The sequence below is a fragment of the Scophthalmus maximus genome, chromosome 6 (assembly GCF_022379125.1).
Source record: "Scophthalmus maximus strain ysfricsl-2021 chromosome 6, ASM2237912v1, whole genome shotgun sequence".
Lineage (NCBI taxonomy): Eukaryota > Metazoa > Chordata > Actinopteri > Pleuronectiformes > Scophthalmidae > Scophthalmus > Scophthalmus maximus.
This window is the reverse complement of record NC_061520.1, coordinates 3,010,001-3,031,294: the sequence shown is the minus strand read 5'-3', so window position 1 is coordinate 3,031,294 and position 21,294 is coordinate 3,010,001. Positions and strand designations below refer to the sequence as shown.

Below are 21,294 nucleotides of genomic sequence, written 5' to 3'. Positions count from 1 at the left end.
TTACATATGGCACATAATGTACATGCACAACAGGCTCCTCCCCCTCAGGGCTTCTCTGGTCGCCATGGCAAAACGCCTGCTGCGGCGTTACAGAATAGTGTGGAGAAAAAGTTAAGGAGGATTCATAGGACTTAGGGAAAGAGAATACGACACGACTTTCACTAAACTATGTTGTTGTTGACGCGTCTGTCGTGTACAAATTTCCGAAGATGAACTACAAAAACCTCAAACTAATCAGCATGTTCCAGTGATTTAGCACCGTGTGACATCAGATGTTATGATTCATATGTAACAGTAACTGACATGATGACGTCTCTTCTGGGTCATACTCATACTATTATTCTTCTTCTTCTTCTTTGGATTGAATCGTTTGGCGCGTCACGTTAAATATCGCTGCCGCAATGAATTGTGGGGCGTCTATTTCTCCTTTCCTTCCACAAAGGAAGCTCCAGTGTGTCCTCTGCTAAAGGAGGTAGGAGAGGAAGCATTGAAGCTCCTTTCCTCTGCATTTAGAGAATCCGAACAGCTCTTATCATGGCTGCTGGAGGAAATACTTCCGGGTCACTTCCGGGTTAGGAAACCTCCTAAAGCAAATTTGACAATTCGACTGCACCCCCATATGTATATGAAACCATATATCACATTTTTATTTATCAGCATTTGAGGAATTCGGTCCGATTAACATTGAAGTCTCGAGGAGCCGTCTCAATACGAGCAGTTCTTTTTTGTACTCTTCATGTGTGCGTGGGGGAGTTGCGAGCGGACAACCTGAGGAAGCGTAAAATAAAAGTTTTCCAGGTGAACAACTTTCCCTGGAATGGTTGCCATAGTCACCGTTAAGTCGGGATACAGCAGTTTGCCGCGTCCAGAACGCATCATCAAATCCCCCGATTTCGATTGTGCCAGCGTGAGTTTGGTCCGAAGCATCAGCACCTGAGCGCCAGCTCCTCGCCGACCTCCATGCCGACCTCCTCCTCCCCCTTAGCGACACTCTGCTCCACCCCCTCTGTCACATCCTCCCGCTCTTGAGTGAGAGAGGCAAGCGAGAGGAGGAAGGTGGGGACATCATCATTACCACCTCCGCTGAGAGTCTCTCCTCCTCCTCCTCCATCTATCCTCCAGTCTGCTGCCGTGGGCCCCGTCTCCGCCTCACCGATCGTCAGCCTCGTCTCGCCGTCCATCCCCGTTTCTCCGTCTAATTCCAAACCTGTCCCGCCATCCGCAGCCAAACCTGTCTCCGTCTCCCTCCCTTCTCGAGACAAACCTCCCGCAGCCTCTTCGCCTCCTCTCGGGCCTTCCTTTCCCTCCGAGCCGAGCCACGTCCCCGTCGCCCCCCACGTCCCGTGTCCATCCTCATTCCCCGAATCCCCTGGCGAACTCGCCGCCGTCCCGCCGAGTGACGGCCGCATCTGTCCGCCCAGTCTCGTCTCCAGACACCGTCCCGTCTGCGGCGGCTCTCCGGTCAGCGCGGCCGCGTCCTTGGCCTGTCTGATGCAGTTGATCCACTGCTGTTTGTTGAAGGCGTCGCTGGCCTGGAAGCAGTGGCTCTGAAGCGGACCTCCGGACCGGGACGACACCCGGAAGAAGTTCTTTGCTGCGGAGGAGGCGAGTGACAGCAGGAGACACGGGTCAGACAATCATCAGATTGGTTTTAAATTTGAATTTTGAAGTTTCAGGTCCGGATGTGGAATTCTTATCAAACTGAATCTGGAAACCATTTTTTTATCCAGAAAGTTTATTGCTGGACTGATACTGACTTTTCTGATACTCACATCAACATTTGAGAGCTTAAAGATAGATAGATAGGTCTGAATATCATTTTTTACATAACAACATATAGAGTTAACAACCTTAATAAGGATTATTTAATTTGCTAATTTGGAATCAAACAGATCTTTGGATTCTATTTGGCTTGAAATCTCTACCCACACAATCAGAATATGGAATATCAAACGTTCTGAAGTTGTTAAGATGGGGATTAAGATTCAACAGAGCCTGATTTGGTCGCTGCGTGAGTTTATGTCTGTCGTATATTTCGCGAGGTACTAACTCCGCTCGTTGTTGCCGAAGGCGCCTCTGATGGACCCGCCCACTCTCATTTCCCCGTCCGACACGTCCTCCAGGTCCAGCTGCCGGATGGGGATTGGCTGGCGGCAGAGCTGGTAGGTGGCCGGCTGCTCGCTCAGCGAGACGGACCTGGTGATGACCAGGACGTCCTGGAACAGGAAGACGTGGAGCTTCTGGAGAGAGAGAGAGCAGATGTTACTGTTTCTGCACTTTGTGATTCATTAAATAGAAATCATGTAGAAATGACTTCAACAATCACAACTACACAGACTACTACATTTTCGTTTTTGAAATTATTGTTACAGACAACTGTAAACTGTATATATTAAATTGTATTCACATAAATATGTGTTATACTTTGTGTTTATACCTTTAAAGCTACAGTTTGTAATATTGAGGTGAACTTATTAACAGAAATTGAATATATTGTCAATAACTGTGTGTTTGTTATCTGCAACAAAAAATAAATGTTTTGACAAAACACTCCGACGCACGCGTTGAATTTTTAATTAAACCCTCATCCACAAGAGAAGAGACAACGGGAAGCCAGGACGAGTTCGTGACCGTCAACGGAACAGAAGAAATGACGCAACGCTCGACGTAGTTGCAGGAAAAGCCAAAACGTCTCAGTTGGTTGCAGTTTCCAACTTCACCACCAGATGGGGCAAAACATTTACACACTGTAGCTTTAAAGAATCCACTATCACATCACAACACATCGGAAGATGTGACACGAGACGAGGAGAGAGGAAGAAGGACTGTTGACTTATTAATATAGGAACTCATACACTCAACATTTAATCTTCAGTTGGCTGCTTGGACTCGAGTTGGTCTCAGATTACAAATGAACACAGGTTATGCCAGACCTGCAACTAAGGTCAAAGGTCTCAGAGCGGCCTCCGTAGGATCCAGACCTCCGGGTCGAGAGGTCACAGAAGAGAGAGAGAGAGAGAGAGAGAGAGAGAGAGAGAGAGAGGAGGACGTGTGGATAAATAGTTTCAAATATACTCACGAGTCCTCTGTTGTTCTTCAGCTCTCCGTGGCAGCTGAGGGTCCTGGACCGGTCGATGAGCGCGTCCCGCTGTCCGTCCTCGGCGTACGACAGGCGGTCCTTGTAGTACTGACACTCCGACTCCCCCGTCCGCCGGTTGATGTCGGCCACCACGCTCTGCACCACCAGCATCTGAGGAGCACGACCGACATCATCCATCCCCATCCGGAAAAACTTATTCTCTTCAATCGGTGTGGTTCATTAGGTTCATTGAGAAACAATGACAACCTGTTGATGTAGCTATAAAAAAAAACAACTCAAACTACCAACATGCATTCAGGAAAATGTGGAATTGTGCAAAGATGAAAAAAAAAACAAGACCTTACAGGACACGAAATGCATTTTTCTACCCAGACTGATCTGTAGAGTTTTTTGTACAATATAAAATCTAAAAACTTTTAAGGCTGTTCTCGAGTTTTCGAGGCATTTTATTCCTGACCTCTTCAGAGTTGTTCCTCCTTTCTCAGTTCTTACACCAACTTGTCTTTTTCTACGACAGCGTATTAAGACCGTATGAAAAATTATATATATATATATTTATATATATATACGGAGCCGGGGGAGCGGTGTACTATTGCGAGAAAAACCCACAAAATTACGAAAAGAAATTCTCATAAATGTCAGAAATTCTGTCCCTAATTTATTCATATTTCCTACAATGGGCCCAATGAGCCGCTGTATCTTTCAGACACTGACATCTTTTCAAGATAAATCCCCACTTCTCCAGAATTAAGTCCCGGCCACAGGAGGGACAGATTTTAGATTCCTCTCTGGACGGGGGGAGCGAGGACAGACGTGTGCGCCGGTCGTCCTCACCGCCTCCTCCAGGTGCCGCTGGTCCGGGTGGCCGCCGGGCGTGTGCTTCAGGATCTCCCTGAGCAGCAGCGGGTACTTCACCAGTCGGCTGCGGGGACTGTCCAGGAAGTTCCACAGGCCCAGCTTCCGGCTGAAGGGCGACTGGCGGCAGCGCTGCAAGAAGTCCTGGACCCGCCCGTCCTGCTGCTTCTGGTCCAGCAGGGCCTTGGCCTTCACCTGGTTGCTGCAGTACGGCGTGTAGGAGGAGAGACGGGGCAGCTGGCGGGGCGACACAGACACACAGGCTAAGAGGACGAGGCGAGCCGCGCGGAACGGCAGACCACAGCCCGTGCGTTCCTGCGGCGGGGAGAGAGAGGCGCTCACTCGCTCACCCAGTCGGTCAGGATGTGTCCCACGTGCTCCGTGGACCCGTCGGGCTTCCTGGCGTCTCTGAGGCAACTCAGCAGGGCTGAGGAGATGCACACAGTTGTACAGTCAGGGGACAGAGACACGGGAAGAGGTCGGGACACACTGACACAAACCAAACACCCTGAGTCATCAACACCAAAATAAGTATTTCTGGCTTTTTTTTTTTAATAACAGAAGAAGCCGAACAGAAACCTAAGCCCCAGAAGAAGAAAAAATACAGTCTTAACCTGGCCACATTTTTTATTTGACCTCAGTGTTGTCAAAGAATTAATCTGACCAGATATTTAATGGCAACTGATTGTTTCTGGACAGTTTTTTTTCTTTTTTCTGACAGCTCAGTCTGTCTGACACATCCTCACGTTTTGTTTTTTTTATTCAACTATCGATATGTCTTTAGCCACATCCATTTTTTTTTCTTCACATGTTTTTATTTGCACACAAAGTGCAAAAAATCCAGATGATGACACATGAAAGGGAAATACGACAAAATGTGATGACAATTCACAAAGTGAACCTAAAAAGACAAACCAATGAGTAGTTGACAATTAAAACTAAACAAACTGAACAAACTAAAAATACATGAAAAACAATGTGGGGGGGGGAAAAAAGAATATAAATACACATCGAGAAATAATTAGACATCACGAATTAAATGTGCCGACAACGACGAGCTCTTGACAACGTCTGCACGCCGCGATATATCCGAGGGAGCACTGGCCGCGTTTTGTTTTGTAGAATGGAAGGTGGAAAGTGTTTCGTATTACATGAACGAAAACTGGGAATTCAGTTTAAAGATCCGTCCCGTCCAGATCGGTGCCTTTTTGTCTCGTCTCAATGTTTTTGCGATTTTGCGGCAGTTTGCCATATTTCCGCGTGAGCACCGACTCTCGCCGATGTCCCGCGAGTTGCTCCGTCCTACCTTCGTGCAGCGGTATCAGCGAGTCCAGCGTTCCAAAGATCTGGTTCAGCTCCTGCTCAGTCATGATGGACAGCTTCAGCATCGGGTCATGGTAGGCCTGCGGGGACACGCGGTGCACGTGAGCGTCCTCGGAAAAACAACCGGCGCCGTCGAATTAATGCAGGGGGGAAAAAAATACGTTTTTTTTTAGTTTTACCTTCTTCGCCAACTTGAGGTCCTCCACCAAGTCTTGCTCGCCCTGAGCCAACTCAAATATGGCCTGCGGGGAGAGAGAGAGAGGGGGGTCGAAGAGAAGAGACGGAGTAAAGGCTTTTGTGAAATACCAAACAAAAAGTGATAATTCACACGAGAGACACACGCGATTGTGACGTGACGTATCGACATCAGTACATTTCAGGACCAAACGACATTCGCCTGCTCATCCGTGCAAAGCAGAAGCCACAACATTACTCAGAACAGAAGGGAAATTACATAATATTCTTTTCAACATATCAAATAAAAAAACCACCGGGAATTGAAATCCAGTTTCAAATTGGACATTTGACCTTTTTTTTTTTTTTTATGTGGGTAAAAGCTGATAAACGGTTTCCTGGTTTCATTGCTGTGAATGTTTATTTAGACTAGTTCTTTATTAGTTTCCCCTTTTTCCTTTGAATGTATCTACTTATAGTTTATTTTTTTAAATTCCTGAAATACAATGATGTGACTGAGGAAGCCTGTTAGCTAATTAACAATGACTCGTGGAGGAGGGGGTGGGGTTAAATAAGTGTGTACTTCTTTTCATAAACAATAAATTAAATAAATGATCAATTGTTTGTTATTCATGTATCATGCTCTCTATTTTGTGTTACGACCCTCATGTTCAAAATACATTTTCATTCAATCAATTAATGGAGTTGAAGTCACTGAAGTACTCATTAGTGTTTTTGAAATCATGATAGTTTTTAATTTATTAAGTTTGTTCATTAATAAACGTAGATCATGCAAAATATGAGGTGTAAAAATTGAAAATCAACCATCTGCAGTGGAATGAAATATTATTTTTTGTCTTGTATTTGATTTTTATTTCTCATGTAGATTTTCTTTATCCATTGAGAGTAAATATTGCGTTTTGTGAAAAATTATTATTTTTTTAAATAAAATGAAAAAAAATAAAAAAGATTCAGAGCATCAGCTGTTAGTTTCTCACCTCCTGTCGTTTGATCTCTTTCGGGCTCAGCGGTTGCGTCGCCCCCAGTCGCACGTCGAACGTCTCGCTCCAGAGCTTGCTGTCCCGGCGCTTGGCGGCCGGGGCTGTTGCCGTGGAACCCCTCGTCGCCGCCGTCGTGGAGGAGGAGGAGGAGGAGGGGTTGGAGACGGTCGCCGAGACAACGCGCGTCTTCGTCATCAAGGAGGAGTTGTAGTTGGAGGAGGAGGAGGAGGAGGGGGGAGGAGGAGGAGGAGGAGGCGGAGGAGCAGCAGCTCTCTCCGTCCGACCGTCATTACGAAAACTGATGGAGCGCTGCCGAGACAGAGGGAAGGTTAAACCAGCGCTGTCATCTGGACACAATGTAACACACACAGATACAGATATGTCTATGAAATAAGAACCAAAATTCCTTAAAAAAAACTGCTTGTTGCCACAGAAGACTGTGTTAGGTTTGAGATGATTATTGATTTGAGTGGAGGCCCGGTTCACCTGCAGCGTCTGACCGATCCTCTTCAGCGGTGCGGTCTTGACGGGCGGCAGCAGGTTGGCCAGAGACGTCACCCTGGACACGGTCTTGCTGCGCTTGGTGCTCGGCTCCTGTCGGAGGAAACAAGAGTCCGATCACGTGTCACGTCATCTATCACACAGGGTCGTGTCAACAATGGTGTACTGTAACTCAAACACAGTTTCCCTCTCGCCAACCCCCCCCAAACACACACACACACAACACAGACACACACACACACACACACACACACACACACACATTGATTTATTGTAAGTCTGTATTCAGGATAAGCAGCCCGGTGGCATTTTTTCACAGACAGACGTTGTGTGTGTGTGAGTGTGTGTGTGTGTATGTGTGTGTGTGTGTGTGTGTGTGTGTGTGTGTGCCTGGAAGCCCACAGTCAGCTGACCTACTGGAATACAAACTTTGCCTCCATCAGCGCTCCAAGTCAGGAAGAAGTTGACCAAAATAAACCGACCTCTGCCAGACAGTTTGCGTTTTGTCCTCGAACCTTCTGCCTCGAGTTCGTGTCTCATATCCGACAACGGATTCTTCTATGGTTCTCAAATAAAGAGAAAAGAGTTTTGTCCGATCTGAGGAGGAGATTGACAAGCTGCGACTCAGTGGCATCTAGTGTGTTTTCCCTCCGTATGCAGATGACACTGTTGTATTAATCAAAGATACATCTGTTGTTTTATAAAGACAGAGTTTCCATCGGACTTGTTTGTAATGAGGTATCTGTGCATGATGGCGATTCAGTCGATTCAATCTGACAAAAAGATCAATTCAGCGCAGTGCGTCCAACAGCAGACTGGTTATCACATCACATCACAGCAGGTTTACAGCAGTCCGCCCAAGTCTCGGGTCAACAGTGTGAAACAGTCTCATATTTTACATTTAAACTCACATTTTCAACATGATCCTCTTCTGTCATTTTTAAAAACGACAGAAGAATAATAAAATTTAAAAAACAAGCGTCCTGATAATGTGACTTTCAGTACACGACCCCTGACCTGAGACGGTCCGTCAACTACACTCAAAACCTGGAGATTTCTGGGAGCGAAGACCAATTATTGTAGAGCTGAAAATCTTATTTTATGAATTAGTTAATATTAATCACCATTTTCAATTTCAATATAAGTATTTATCCAGCTGCTCAAATGTGAATATTTGACAAACCAAACGATCGTACCACCACAACGCACGGCAGCAATTTCCAAGTTAACAAAGGGGAAAACGTTTTGGTTTTTTTAACAATGAAAGTAGAAATTGGATGAAAACGTTTGAGCACTTTCATAGTTTGAATAAATCTCTAACAAGGCAGCAGATTAGAATCAAGGTTTGACATTAAAGGCAGATTAAATTCGATTAAAAAGCATCCAATTAGACTACATTAGATTACAACTGTAATGGAGTCACACTAATATGAATAAGGTGATAAATAAGCATTAACTCACCAGGTGAACAATATAGTCTACATACTTTGGGCATTTGATGAAAATACAATTTAAGTAGGTGCTGAGAAAACTAAACTGAATTCAATGAGGCTGCATTTCCATATAAGACCTTCCCTCCGTCTTACCTCCGCCTGTTTCCCCATGTTGCTGTTCCCTTTGCCGAACGCTACGGGGCCTCCAGACCTGATCCTCTGTACCAGCAGGCAGACGGGGCTCTGCTGCCCCGCCACCATACTGCTCCACACAGAGGCCCGGCACAGGATCCGTCCTCTCTCTCTCTCTCTCTCAGCACCGGGAGAGCGTCCAGAAGTATTTATACACCGGGTGAAGAGCATCCAGGGTGTGAAAGGTTCAGCCGCGGTCGGCAAAGGGGGTCTAGCAAAAAACAAAATCCAACGCGGGTATATCTGGCGTTGTCGAGAGCATCCAGAGAGTGTGGCACTCAGAATCCACAAGGGTCTAGAGAGACTTCTGGTTCCCTGTTCAGAATCCGCCCTATATTGACAGACAGTCCAAAAGAAAATTCAGTAATTTTAGTGTCTAAAAAAGTGTTGATCTGGTCGAGCGTCCCGCTAAGTCCTTCGTACCGAGAGCCCACAAAGAGCTCGGTACCAGTTTCTGGCAACAACCGGGTTCTTTTAAAGATCAGTTTGGTGTCAGTGTGGTTCCACATACGTTAAGTTAAAAGTCATCAAAACCAGCGCCACGTCTGGATCAAGCTCCTCAAAAGCTTCCTGGCTACTGGGCTCTGGTGCACGTCCTGAAAACAACCCGGAGCTCTGGATCTCCTCTTCGTCTGCCCGATGAAGCTCAGTCGCTCCTGGTGATGGTTATTCCCCTCTCTCTCTCTCTCTCTCTCTGTCTCTCTCTCTCTCTCTCTCTCTCTCTCTCTCTCTCTCTCTCTCTCTGACTCACTCACTTCCTCCCCCCCCGCCCCACATTCTGTTTCATTAATTGTTTTCTCTGCCGTTTGGTCCTCTATCCGGGATTAAAGTGCTTCCGTATGAACAATAAGGGTTTATAGTTTTTCTTGCAGTTAATTCATCTCATAAAAAAACGATCCTTCTGACCAGTTAAAACGGGATGTGTGTGTCATAATTCTCATCGGAGCCATTTCTAAAGTTCAGATAAAACCTTCTGTGGGTGTGGATTGTCCAGATCAACGGCAGTATCTAGAGGTGTTGCCTTGACGTTGATCCCAAAAGAACAGTAACACCACATCCCAAATATACACGCCTACGGAAGAGCATTAGGGCCAAAGCATAAGAAAAAAATTGGTGGGAAGATTTCTTTTCTTTTTTTTTTAAATGAGGGGGAAGATTTTCTTTATTTATTTAACATTTCGAGATTAAAGTCGAAAAATAGCCCTGAACGACCGCGTTGTAGCTAGTATTCACAAATCCACGTTAACTAACGTTAGCAAAGCTCCGCTGGCTCCGCTAACTTCACGCCTCTCAAAATGCATCAACGGTCGTCTGCAGTTGAACGTCATCGCGTCGGGACGCACGTCGACGTTCATGTTGCAAACGACCGCTGTCGCCGCGTCGTTTCTCCCAGATTCAGTCTGTCAGTAATAATATCGCAACTTTACAACTTGGTTAGCAGCTAGCGTTAGCTTAGCAAACTGGCTAACCAAACATCAACATCCGGTTGTTTGGTGCTGAAAGAGCTTCCGGAGCACAATTTTCCACTTAATTCTCAAAGTAGTTTTTCAACTTTATTCTTCATATTTTGACTTTATTCTCGAAATGTAAAAAAAAAAAAATATATATATATATATATATATATATATATATATATATTCCCCCTCATTTTTTCTTCTTATAACTGGCCCTACTACTCCGTACAGGCCTACCAGTGTCCAGAATTATATTTATTTTTTCGCATCCTTTGGCCTTTGGTTCACAAAAACTCTGAAGTTCCCTGTCGATCCGGGATGCGTCTTACAGCTGGACACGTGTTCTCTGGATTAATTTACTGTTTAAGTCAAGTTGCCTTATTTCTTCTTTTGGAGTAAAGCTATCTTAAAACTGCAGCGCCCAGCTGTTTTAGGAGACGACTGGGACTAATTAATAAACAATTCATACATTTTGATAGCCTGCCAGGGATGAGGAGAAGTCAACAGATATTTAGAGCAAAATGTATCTATGTATATGGGATAGAAGTAAATAATAGCTTGTGTTAGCGTTGTGTTTGGTCATTTAATCTGCCATAATAATGCACTGTGTAATAATAATAATTATTACAATGCACTGTTTTTAAATCTCATCACGGGATTTGCAAGCAAAAATGGAAATGTAGTAAAGGAGACGCAGAAGCAGCAACAAAAAGGAAAACTGATGAATTACAAGCACTTCAAAATGACATGACCACCACCGATACCGGAGCTGCTGAGTTCATAATCAATGTCAATCTGAGCTATAGTTATTAAAGACAGGGCGACAGAGAGAGAGAGGAGAGGAGCCTGCAGGCAGCCAAAGCTCTGTCCTGGGTTTTTTTTACAGTAGTTTTCCAGTCGATTACTGTTCGTCTAACATTCGTCATCACTCGCGTCGGAGTCTTGATAAACGTGTTGACACTGAGGCCGCGTCAGAAGCAGCTGAATAGAATCCAGCCAATGTAATCGGCCACTTTATCATCCGTTTTTCTTACTGTGACAAAGTGTCTGCCATGAAGAGAAAAAGAAAGAAAAAAAACACAAACAAACAAACGACCTATTGTTTCATTTTTAGAAGCATTTTTAGAAGACTTCCTTAGAAAGTGAGTGAGTCAGGGCATCAGCGATGACCTCCGACCCATGACATGCTACACCCCGTGTGTCGCCGCTCCCCGTGACTCAGCTCCATTGTCGGTCGCCCACAGAGAGAGATGACCAGGACACGGTGACAGATACTGCTCCTGCGGGACAGACTCGGCTGTCTGAGACTCAAACAACAGGAACAGATATAAATGGAATAGTGGGTGTTTTTGTTCTAGCAAAATAAATCCAAAAATCTTAAAGCTACAGTGTGTAATATTTAGAGGAACTTATTCACAGAAATTGAATGTATTGTCCACAACTATGTGTTCATATATGTATAATCAATTTTCAAAAAAAACCTCGAATCACATTATTCTAAAACGATCTAAGAATATTTAACAGAAGAATCGTCTCTTTTGTCCCGTTTGCTTCCGAATGACAGTTTGTTCCCGGCACAGTTTTCCTCACCAGTTTTCACTTGGTTCACTGAAGCAAATCAATAACTGTTAATCATCATCATCATGTGACCCTGAGGCGTTCAGCATCATTTTTAATTAACTATCGTGAAACAAGTCAATAATCCCTCGGGGTGTCAAAACATAAAACCTCCACAGCGAATCGGTTACGAGCACCTTCAGTTCACATGTGGAGCAACGGGGACGCAAAGTCATCGCTTATTCAAACATCACACATAATTGATTTAATATTTCAATCATTTTTTCAAGTTAAAAAATGTCAAACGTTGTTCATCTTCTCTGACGTCAGGGTTTTGCAGATTTTCTCCATTTTATGTGTTTGTAAGCTGAATATTTAGTTGGTTTTTTTGACAAAATACGATTTTTTCCAATATTTAATAAATGAACAATTAATCAAAAGATAATCAGTAGATTAATGGATGATGATAAGTGATCGTTAATTGCAGCCCTTATGTCTTTTCACTTTGGATATGCTACTTCTCCAAAGTAGTATCATCGTCATCATCATTATCAAAAAAATCAAAATTTCTATAATAATAATAAATCACTGAGCTCTGAACTTGAACTAGACTATCGTTTTGAAAATCTGATCTGACAAGTGGAATTATTAAGTATTAATAAGAATGAAATATTAACTAAAAGTAAAATACATATACCTCAAAACTAGAGCCCGACCGATATGAATTTTTTGGGGGGAAGATTCTGATATCGATATTAGGGAGGACAAAATTCCTGATACTGATACATCGGCCGATATATATATATATATATATATATATGTGTATGTATGTAAGATTCTAAGATGTCGTTATCAAACCTTTATGACAAAGAAATGTAATTGCGGCTTGATATTTTAGTTTTATCATAAATTGTTATAATGAAAAACAAATAAAAATGACAAATACAACAAAATAAATAGAACTTGAATTCAGACACATTCAAAACATTTATTTTACCTAAAATGTAAAACACATATAAAGGCTCTTTATATAAAATATGAAACCATGTCATAACCTTTGACCCCTCAGACAAAGTGGTCTCCAGGTCCTGGGCGGTCCAGTCGGAGCACAATGTGACCGCGTGTGACTCAGGGAGTCGCAGACGGGGGGACACAATAGAGCGCAACTCATTCCTGGCTCTTTTTCTGTGGCAGCGCCGGCTCAGGGAAAAAGACTCCCGACCTGACGGTTTGTTCGTCACGCCGCGAGTGTGAGTGTCGAGCCGGGCCGGACGACGTCCTGTGTTTGGGCGAGCGGAGCGGGAAAACGCCCGGAAGGGCGCCGCCGCCGCTGGCAGACGGCTAAAAATACAAGACGCATACAACACGGAGCGGCGGGATCCCCCTGAGGGTCGACAACAGGTACAGTCCGCTGACCCACAGTCAGAGAGGAACAAAGCACACGTTTCCTACATTATAATTATTATTATCATAAATACTATTATCTACCGCCAAAGACAGAATCTAATTCTTATAGGAAACTGGCTCGTCTCATCTACTCAATAAAATCACATTATGCAAAATGACCATCCGAATATGAGCCTGAGAGAGTTACAGCATGAAATCACCGCACGGAGACTCGTCACGACCAGAGCTGCCACAGTTCATCCATTAGTAATCGACTACTGCTATTTTCGATAATCGATTAATTTGTTCAAGTAGAAAATTCTCTGATTTCAGCTTCTTACATGTGAACATCTTCTGGTTTCTTTGCTCCTCTGTGACTGTGAACTGAACATCTTTGGTGTGAGGACAAAACAAAAACCTCATCTTGAGGTTTCGGGGAAACACGATCGACATTTCTTCACCATTTTATGAACCAAACAACTGATCGAGAAAATAATCGACGGGTCAAAAATGACATATTATTATATTTATAAAATAAAGTTATAGATGGAAATAATTGTAATTAATATCAGACAGGTACAACAACAAACGGGATTAAACACAACTCGGAGAAATTCCAAACGAGGGCCGCAACTCAAGATTATTTCAATGGATCGATTATTAATCTGTCGCTTATTTTCTCGATTGAGCGATTGGTTGTTCGGTCCAAAAACCCCCAAGATGATGTTTTCTGTTTTGCCCACACACCAAAGAAATTCAGTTCACTGGCACAGAGGAGCAGAGAAACCAGATAGATATTCACAGGTAAGAAGCTGAAATCAGACGATTCAGACTTTTTCTTTCCATAAAAACCACTTGAAGCGATTAATAGATTCATTTAGTAGTCGATTAAACTGGCAACCGAGTTTAAGAACAGGCTGAGCACTAAGTCAGTCTCCATGTCACAACTGCTACTGTCCATCAGTCTGTACAGCGTCGCTACACCGTAACTCACGGTACACAAAACGTACACATAGATTTTTTTTTGGGGGGGGGGGGTCATTTTTTAAAGCGTGAACGTTAGTATTTCGCTTTGTCCAAGTGAAGCTGGCCAGCTCATGACGTCATGTGACATCACAACGCGCGGACGGAGAGAGAGTTCGCGTCGAGGAGCTGAACTTACGTTGATGTCCAGACTGCAGAGACTGAGGGAGTCGGCATCTCTGCTGGCCTGCTTCCGCTTCTTCTGCAACACACAGAGCACAGCACACACTCAGCCGGAGCCCAGCACGCCGCGTCAGATCGGCTTCTCTCCTCTCACGCTTTCATCCCAAACACTCAAACGTAGTGTGAAAGTGCCGTTTGTGGCGATAAACCCTTTGGGTGTACAGATCGCTCGCTTCATCGCCACCTCTGACCTGATATTGCTGGACTTCCAGTAATGATCGCTTTTTGCAAAATACTTTCTCGCTCATTCAAATTGTCTGTAATATAATCGTACAAAAGGGTCCATCGCAATTTCCCAAAGCCAAATAAGATGACGTCCTGGAATAAGAATCTGACCAGACAAGAATCACTCGTCGCCTGGTCCTGATGATTTGTTGCTTTCGTTGTTGGACATATTGAACTCGATGAACGATCCCACATTCATCAGTGATCGAGGCCGTTCAACCTCTGTGGTAACCATGGCAACCACCCATCCACCTGGAGGAGAGCTGCGCGGGAACTGTACAGCAACAAAACAGTTCTGGTGCGTTGCCATGGCGACAACGACACAAACACCTGATGAGGCGAGAGGAGAGGAGACGTGATGAGAGGAGAGGAAAGGAGGGGGAAGAGAGAGAGAGAAGGAGGACGGAAGAAATGAGAGAAGGACAGAAGAAAAGAGAAGTGGGGAAGAAGATGGAAGAAGAAGAAGCACAGGGGAAGAAAAGAGGAGAGGATACAAGGAAAAAAGGAGAAAAGGAGGGAAGAGAGAGAGAGAAAAAAGGAGGACCAAGAAGATGAGAGAAGGGGAGTAGAAAAGAGAAATGGGGGAAGAAGACGGAAGAAGAAGAAGAAGAAGAAGGGGAGGGGAAGAAAAGAGGAGAGGAAGGTGACAGGGAGAGGAAAGCAGCAGAAGGACGACAAGTGGAGAAAAGGAGGATGAGTGGAGGATATGAGAGGTGGTGGAGAAAGTTTGGTAGGAGCCAAGAGGGAGAACAGAAGAGGAGAAACGAGGAAAGAAGGAGACTAAGGACGATAAACAAAAGGGAAGGACAGAGGAGAAACGACAGAAGAGTAGAAGAGAAGACAGATGAGGTCATAGTGAGGAGGGAGAAAGGGAGGAAGGAGATGAAGGAAGGAAGGAGGAGAGGAAGAGAACAATGGAAGAAAAGGGAAGGTGGAAAGAGATGGAGGATGACAGAAGAAGAGGAGGAGGAGGAGGAGGAGGAGGAAGATAAGGAGGAGGAAGAGGAGGAGGAGGAGGAGGAAGAGGAGGAGAAGGAGAAGGAGGAGGGGGAGGAGGAAGAAGAGGAGGAGGAGGAGGAAGATAAGGAGGAGGAAGAGGAGGAGGAGGAGGAGGAAGAGGAGGAGAAGGAGAAGGAGGAGGGGGAGGAGGAAGAAGAGGAGGAGGAGGAGGAAGACAAGGAGAAGGAGGAAGAGGAGGAGAAGGAGAAGGAGGAGGGGGAAGAGGAGGAAGAGGAGGAGGAGGAGGAGGAGGAAATTCAAGGAGAAGGAGGAGGAGGAGGAGGAGGAGGAAGATAAGGAGGAGGAAGAGGAGGAGAAGGAGAAGGAGGAGGGGGAGGAGGAGGAGGAAGAAGAGGAGGAGGAGGAGGAAGACAAGGAGAAGGAGGAAGAGGAGGAGAAGGAGAAGGAGGAGGGGGAAGAGGAGGAGGAGGAGGAAATTCAAGGAGAAGGAGGAAGAGAAGGAGAAGGAGAAGGAGGAGGAGGAGGAGAAGGAGAAGGAGGAGGGGGAGGAGGAGGAGGAGGAGGAGGAGGAGGAGGAAGACAAGGAGAAGGAGGAAGAGAAGGAGAAGGAGAAGGAGGAGGAGGAGGAGGAAGATAAGGAGAAGGAGGAGGAGGAGGAGAAGGAGGAGGGGGAGGAGGAGGAGGAGGAGGAAGATAAGGAGAAGGAGGAGGAGAAGGAGGAGGAAGATAAGGAGAAGGAGGAGGAGGAGGAGGAGGAGAAGAAGGAGAAGGAGGAGGATGAGTAGGAGGAGGAGGAGGAGGAGGAAGAAGATAAGGAGAAGGAGGAGGATGAGGAGGAGGAGGAGGAGGAGAAGGAGAAGGAGGAGGAGGAGGAGGAGGAGGAGGAGAAGGAAGATGAGGAGAAGGAGGAAGATAAGGAGAAGGAGGATGAGGAGGAGGAGGAGGAGGAGGAGGAGAAGGAGGAGGAGGAGGAAGAGGAGGAGAAGGAGGATGAGGAGGAGAAGGAGGAGGAGGAAGAAGAGGAGGAGGAGGAGGAAGACAAGGAGAAGGAGGAAGAGGAGGAGAAGGAGAAGGAGGAGGGGGAAGAGGAGGAGGAGGAGGAAATTCAAGGAGAAGGAGGAAGAGAAGGAGAAGGAGAAGGAGGAGGAGGAGGAGAAGGAGAAGGAGGAGGGGGAGGAGGAGGAGGAGGAGGAGGAGGAGGAGGAGGAAGACAAGGAGAAGGAGGAAGAGAAGGAGAAGGAGAAGGAGGAGGAGGAGGAGGAAGATAAGGAGAAGGAGGAGGAGGAGGAGAAGGAGGAGGGGGAGGAGGAGGAGGAGGAGGAAGATAAGGAGAAGGAGGAGGAGGAGGAGGAGGAGGAGAAGAAGGAGAAGGAGGAGGATGAGTAGGAGGAGAAGGAGGAGGAGGAGGAAGAAGATAAGGAGAAGGAGGAGGATGAGGAGGAGGAGGAGGAGGAGAAGGAGAAGGAGGAGGAGGAGGAGGAGGAGAAGGAAGATGAGGAGAAGGAGGAAGATAAGGAGAAGGAGGAGGAGGAGGAGGAGGAAGATAAGGAGAAGGAGAAGGAGGAGGAGGAGGAGGAGGAGGAGAAGGAGGAGGAGGAGGAAGAGGAGAAGGAGGATGAGGAGGAGAAGGAGGAGGAGGAAGAAGAGGAGGATGTTGAGGAGGAGGAGGAGGAGGAGGAAGATAAGGAGAAGGAGAAGGAGAAGGAGGAGGAGGAGGAGAAGGAGGAGGAGAAGGAGGAGGAGGAGGAGGAGGAAGAGAAGGAGAAGGAGGAAGAAGAGGAGGAGAAGGAGGATGAGGAGGAGGAGGAGGAGGAGGAGGAAGAGAAGGAGGAGGAGGAAGAAGAGGAGGAGAAGGAGGAGGAGGAAGAAGAGGAGGATGTTGAGATCCGTGCAGCAGAGTGTAACAATAGCAGGAAGTCGGTGTTTGTTGAGTATTGTTCGTCGAGACGTGGTTGTTGTCGTCCGGACGTTATACAACCTGGAAGACTTTACCTTTAACTCCCCGTCGCCATGGAAACCGGCGGCAGAGGAAGAGGAGGAGTCCGCTCCTCGCTGTCCATTTAAGGTCGGCGAATGTTTTCGCCAAGTGGACTTTTGAATTGTGTTGGGATGGATATTTCTTTCCTCCAACTGACTCCAACGTTTTCATGATTGAGTTTTCCGGGCGTGACGCTGACGGTGAATGTGACCCTCGACCTTGTGTCGCACGGTTAAAAAAAACCCCGCACTGCAACGAAAACACGAGACGACGAGACGACGAGGACGAGACGACGACGAGACGACGACAGGCGACGCGTTCGTGCTCAGCCGGCACAATTCCTGATTCTCGAATGCTTCGTTATCGTAATCTGGCAAACGGAAACTGGGAAAATCACAGACTCGCACTGAAACTCACCCGATAGTGAACGAAGAGGCAGCAGCCCATCATCAGGACCAGATCTGATTCTCACACAGAGCACGTGTCGATTCACATCTGCTGCTCCTCTTCATCAGCTCTCCTCTCCTCTTTTCTCTCCTCTCCTCTCCTCTCCTCTTTTCTCTCCTCCCCTCTTTTCTCTCCTCTCCTCTTTTCTCTCCTCTCCTCTCCTCTTTTCTCTCCTCCCCTCTTTTCTCTCCTCTCCTCTTTTCTCTCCTCCCCTCTTTTCTCTCCTCTCCTCTTTTCTCTCCTCCCCTCTTTTTTCTCCTCCCCTCTTTTCTCTCCTCTCCTCTTTTCTCTCCTCCCCTCTTTTCTCTCCTCTCCTCTTTTCTCTCCTCTCCTCTTTTCTCTCCTCTTCACACACAAGTCAACATCTGCAAATATTTCTCCTCCTTCACAGTCACATCCCTATTTCTCCCCCTTATCTCCGTCCTCGCTTGCTTCCTTATTTCCCTCCTTATCTCCTCCACGAGCTGCTGCTGCTTCTCCTTCTTCTCCTCCTCGCTCGCACTTTTAAAAGCTCCTCTCGCTCCTCTTCTCTTCTCGCTTCGCCTCCTGTTTTCTGTTCCTTCTTCTGTTTGTCCTCGGGTCTGAGTGGATCCACAGACCTGCAGGAACAGGAACCCTTCACAATGCGTGTGTGTGTGTGTGTGTGTCCACTCAGTTCCCGTTGGACAAACAGGAAGTGACGGCCGTTGGGGGGGGACGTGCGTCTATAATTAGGAGCGGCAGGAGACGCCGAGACACTTTGACACACAAACAACATGAACTCTGATTTATATGAAATCAAAGTACATGTTGTTGTAGTGAGTCTTATTTCATACTTCACTAGCAGCTCCACACTCATATTATCTGTATCCATACCTGTATATATATATATATATATATATATATATATATATATATCACTGTTTATGTATCCATTTGTTTATTTGAACGTGAATCAGATGAATCACTTTACGTGGACGATGTGTTCTTACCCCTCTGAGGGACCAGCCGTCAGGAGAGAAGAGAGACGGGGACGTTTTCCTCTGCAGCTTCGACCTGATGGGAAGGACACGAGGGAAGGAAACAACGGAAGGACACGAGGGAAGGAGACAACGGAAGGACATGAGGGAAGGACACGAGGGAAGGAAACAACGGAAGGAAACGAGGGAAGGACACAAAGGACACGAGGGAAGGAAACAACGGAAGGAAACAAGGGAAGGACACGATGGAAGGAAACAACGGAAGGACACGAGGGAAGGAAACAACGGAAGGACACGAGGGAAGGAAACGAGGGAAGGACACGAGGGAAGGACACGAGGGAAGGAAACAACGGAAGGAAACGAGGGAAGGACACAAAGGACACGAGGGAAGGAAACAACGGAAGGACATGAGGGAAGGACACGAGGGAAGGAAACAACGGAAGGAAACGAGGGAAGGACACAAAGGACACGAGGGAAGGAAACAACGGAAGGAAACAAGGGAAGGACACGATGGAAGGAAACAACGGAAGGACACGAGGGAAGGAAACAACGGAAGGACACGAGGGAAGGAAACGAGGGAAGGACACGAGGGAAGGACACAAGGGAAGGAAACAACGGAAGGACACGAGGGAAGGAAACGAGGGAAGGACACGGAGGAAACGAGGGAAGGAAACGAAGGAAGGACATGAGGGAAGGAAACAAGAGAAGGACACGAGGTAAGGACACGAGGGAAGGAAACAAGGGAAGGACACGGAGGACACGAGGGAAGGAAACAAGGGAAGGACACGGAGGAAACGAGGGAAGGAAACGAAGGACACGAGGGAAGGACATGAGGGAAGGAAACGAGGGAAGGACACGAGGGAAGGACATGAAGGACACAAGGGAAGGACATGAGGGAAGGAAACGAGGGAAGGACACGAGGGAAGGACATGAAGGACACAAGGGAAGGACATGAGGGAAGGAAACAAGGGAAGGACACGAGGGAAGGAAAGAAGGACACAAGGAGGGAGGGGGAGAAGGAGGAGGAGGAAAGAAAGGGGAAGATGATTATTTCATGAAGCTTCATTCTTCCTAAACGTTGTGAGCGACGACACGTAAAAGGAGCATCGCCACACTTCACCGATCAGACAGTCGAAGACGCTGGATTCATTTCATATCAAAATTGAAATTAAATTAAATTAAACATTTAACAGAAATGCTAACGTAAGTGCACAAAAACAGAACAACAAACAAAGGAACACTTTTCGTCGTATGATGATCGTGTCACTATCAGACACAGAGTGTAAAACGCTGACTTCTGGTCTCGTCTGCACGCAGGCGTCAGTGAGCACCGACAGAAACTTAATTAAAAACTTTTTTTCTCACCTTTCACGCGAATTTTTTTTTTTTACTATTTCCGGCGACTTAACTGGAACTCGAACCCGCAACCGAGGAAATGGTCACTGAATTTTCCGGGGGGGAAAAAGTGTAATGAAATCACTGACTGCCCCTTTGATTGAGAATATAATCCCAGCAAAGACTTTGTAATCTTTAGTGTTTATAAGGGCAATGAATAAAAATAAATGTCATTATTATTCATTGTCAAAGTCGTGTGAATACAATGCCTGAGAAATCATGATATCAACGTCGTCTCTGGCCTTTTTGTTTGATTTCACATGGATGTCACACCTGTCGCAGCCTCGTGTATCATCCACAACCGAATTATAGAAAGTCATTTTTCCATTTTCTGTATCGTCTGATGAACACGACGAGCTGCAGCCAGAGGACTCGGAGGCTTCAGGAGTGTGATCGTAGCGCCCCCTGGTGGTTTTCTGTCTGTCAGCACACACGTGCCCATGAACAAGTTTAACGGTTACCCCTGAAGTTGCCGTGGGCTGCGTGGGAAAGACTATAAATTATATGATAAGCTAATATCATATCTCCCGACTCGACAGAGTGTGATCATCACAAAAACATTCATCGGAAACACTCGCAGCAAACTAACTACTGAGTTAGCAGGCAAACATATAGTACTATACATATAACATTTCATTTCTTCTTTTCTTTTTAAAAACATATAGTACTATACATATAACATTTCATTTCTTCTTTTCTTTTTAAAAACATATAGTACTATACATATAACATTTCATTTCTTCTTTTCTTTTTAAAAACATATAGTACTATACATATAACATTTCATTTCTTCTTTTCTTTTTAAAAACATATAGTACTATACATATAACATTTCATTTCTTCTTTTCTTTTTAAAAACATATAGTACTATACATATAACATTTCATTTCTTCTTTTCTTTTTAAAAACATATAGAACTATACATATAACATTTCATTTCTTCTTTTCTTTTTAAAAACATATAGTACTATACATATAATATTTAGTTTCTTCCACAAAATATGTGATTTGCCAAACAGCAGCAGTCAGAACTATTCCAGTAAAAAGACTGATGATGATGATGATGATGATGATGATAAGCAATGCAACGCATCGCAACGCATCGCATCGCAACGCATCGCATCGCAATGCATCGCATCGCAACGCAT

The 21,294-nt window shown here is 45.6% G+C and overlaps 2 protein-coding genes across 11 annotated transcripts in view; one reads left to right on the top strand and one right to left on the bottom strand.

Annotated features, from left to right (window-relative positions):
• The window catches only part of LOC118308749 (NACHT, LRR and PYD domains-containing protein 12-like), a 988,189-nt gene that overhangs the window by 118,023 nt on the left and 848,872 nt on the right, over positions 1 to 21,294 (top strand). The window lies entirely within an intron of this gene.
• The window catches only part of arhgef3 (Rho guanine nucleotide exchange factor (GEF) 3), a 24,992-nt gene continuing 4,141 nt past the window's right edge, over positions 444 to 21,294 (bottom strand). Inside the window, exons 2-13 of one of the 9 annotated variants that reach the window (XM_035630135.2) lie at positions 18,764 to 18,827; positions 14,139 to 14,201; positions 8,541 to 8,910; positions 6,940 to 7,047; positions 6,451 to 6,762; positions 5,458 to 5,520; positions 5,262 to 5,358; positions 4,306 to 4,382; positions 3,935 to 4,192; positions 3,080 to 3,250; positions 2,051 to 2,240; positions 444 to 1,594 (exon numbers count right to left, since the gene is read on the bottom strand). In XM_035630135.2, coding sequence (XP_035486028.2) covers positions 927 to 1,594; positions 2,051 to 2,240; positions 3,080 to 3,250; positions 3,935 to 4,192; positions 4,306 to 4,382; positions 5,262 to 5,358; positions 5,458 to 5,520; positions 6,451 to 6,762; positions 6,940 to 7,047; positions 8,541 to 8,910; positions 14,139 to 14,201; positions 18,764 to 18,827 — 2,441 coding nt within the window. In that variant the 3' untranslated portion in view covers positions 444 to 926. Of the gene's footprint in view, positions 1,595 to 2,045; positions 2,241 to 3,079; positions 3,251 to 3,934; positions 4,193 to 4,305; positions 4,383 to 5,261; positions 5,359 to 5,457; positions 5,521 to 6,450; positions 6,763 to 6,939; positions 7,048 to 7,371; positions 7,552 to 8,540; positions 8,911 to 14,138; positions 14,202 to 17,762; positions 17,957 to 18,763; positions 18,828 to 21,294 lie in introns of those variants that run through there. The other 8 variants (XM_047332436.1, XM_047332437.1, XM_035630136.2 and 5 more) reach the window with 8 other exon arrangements.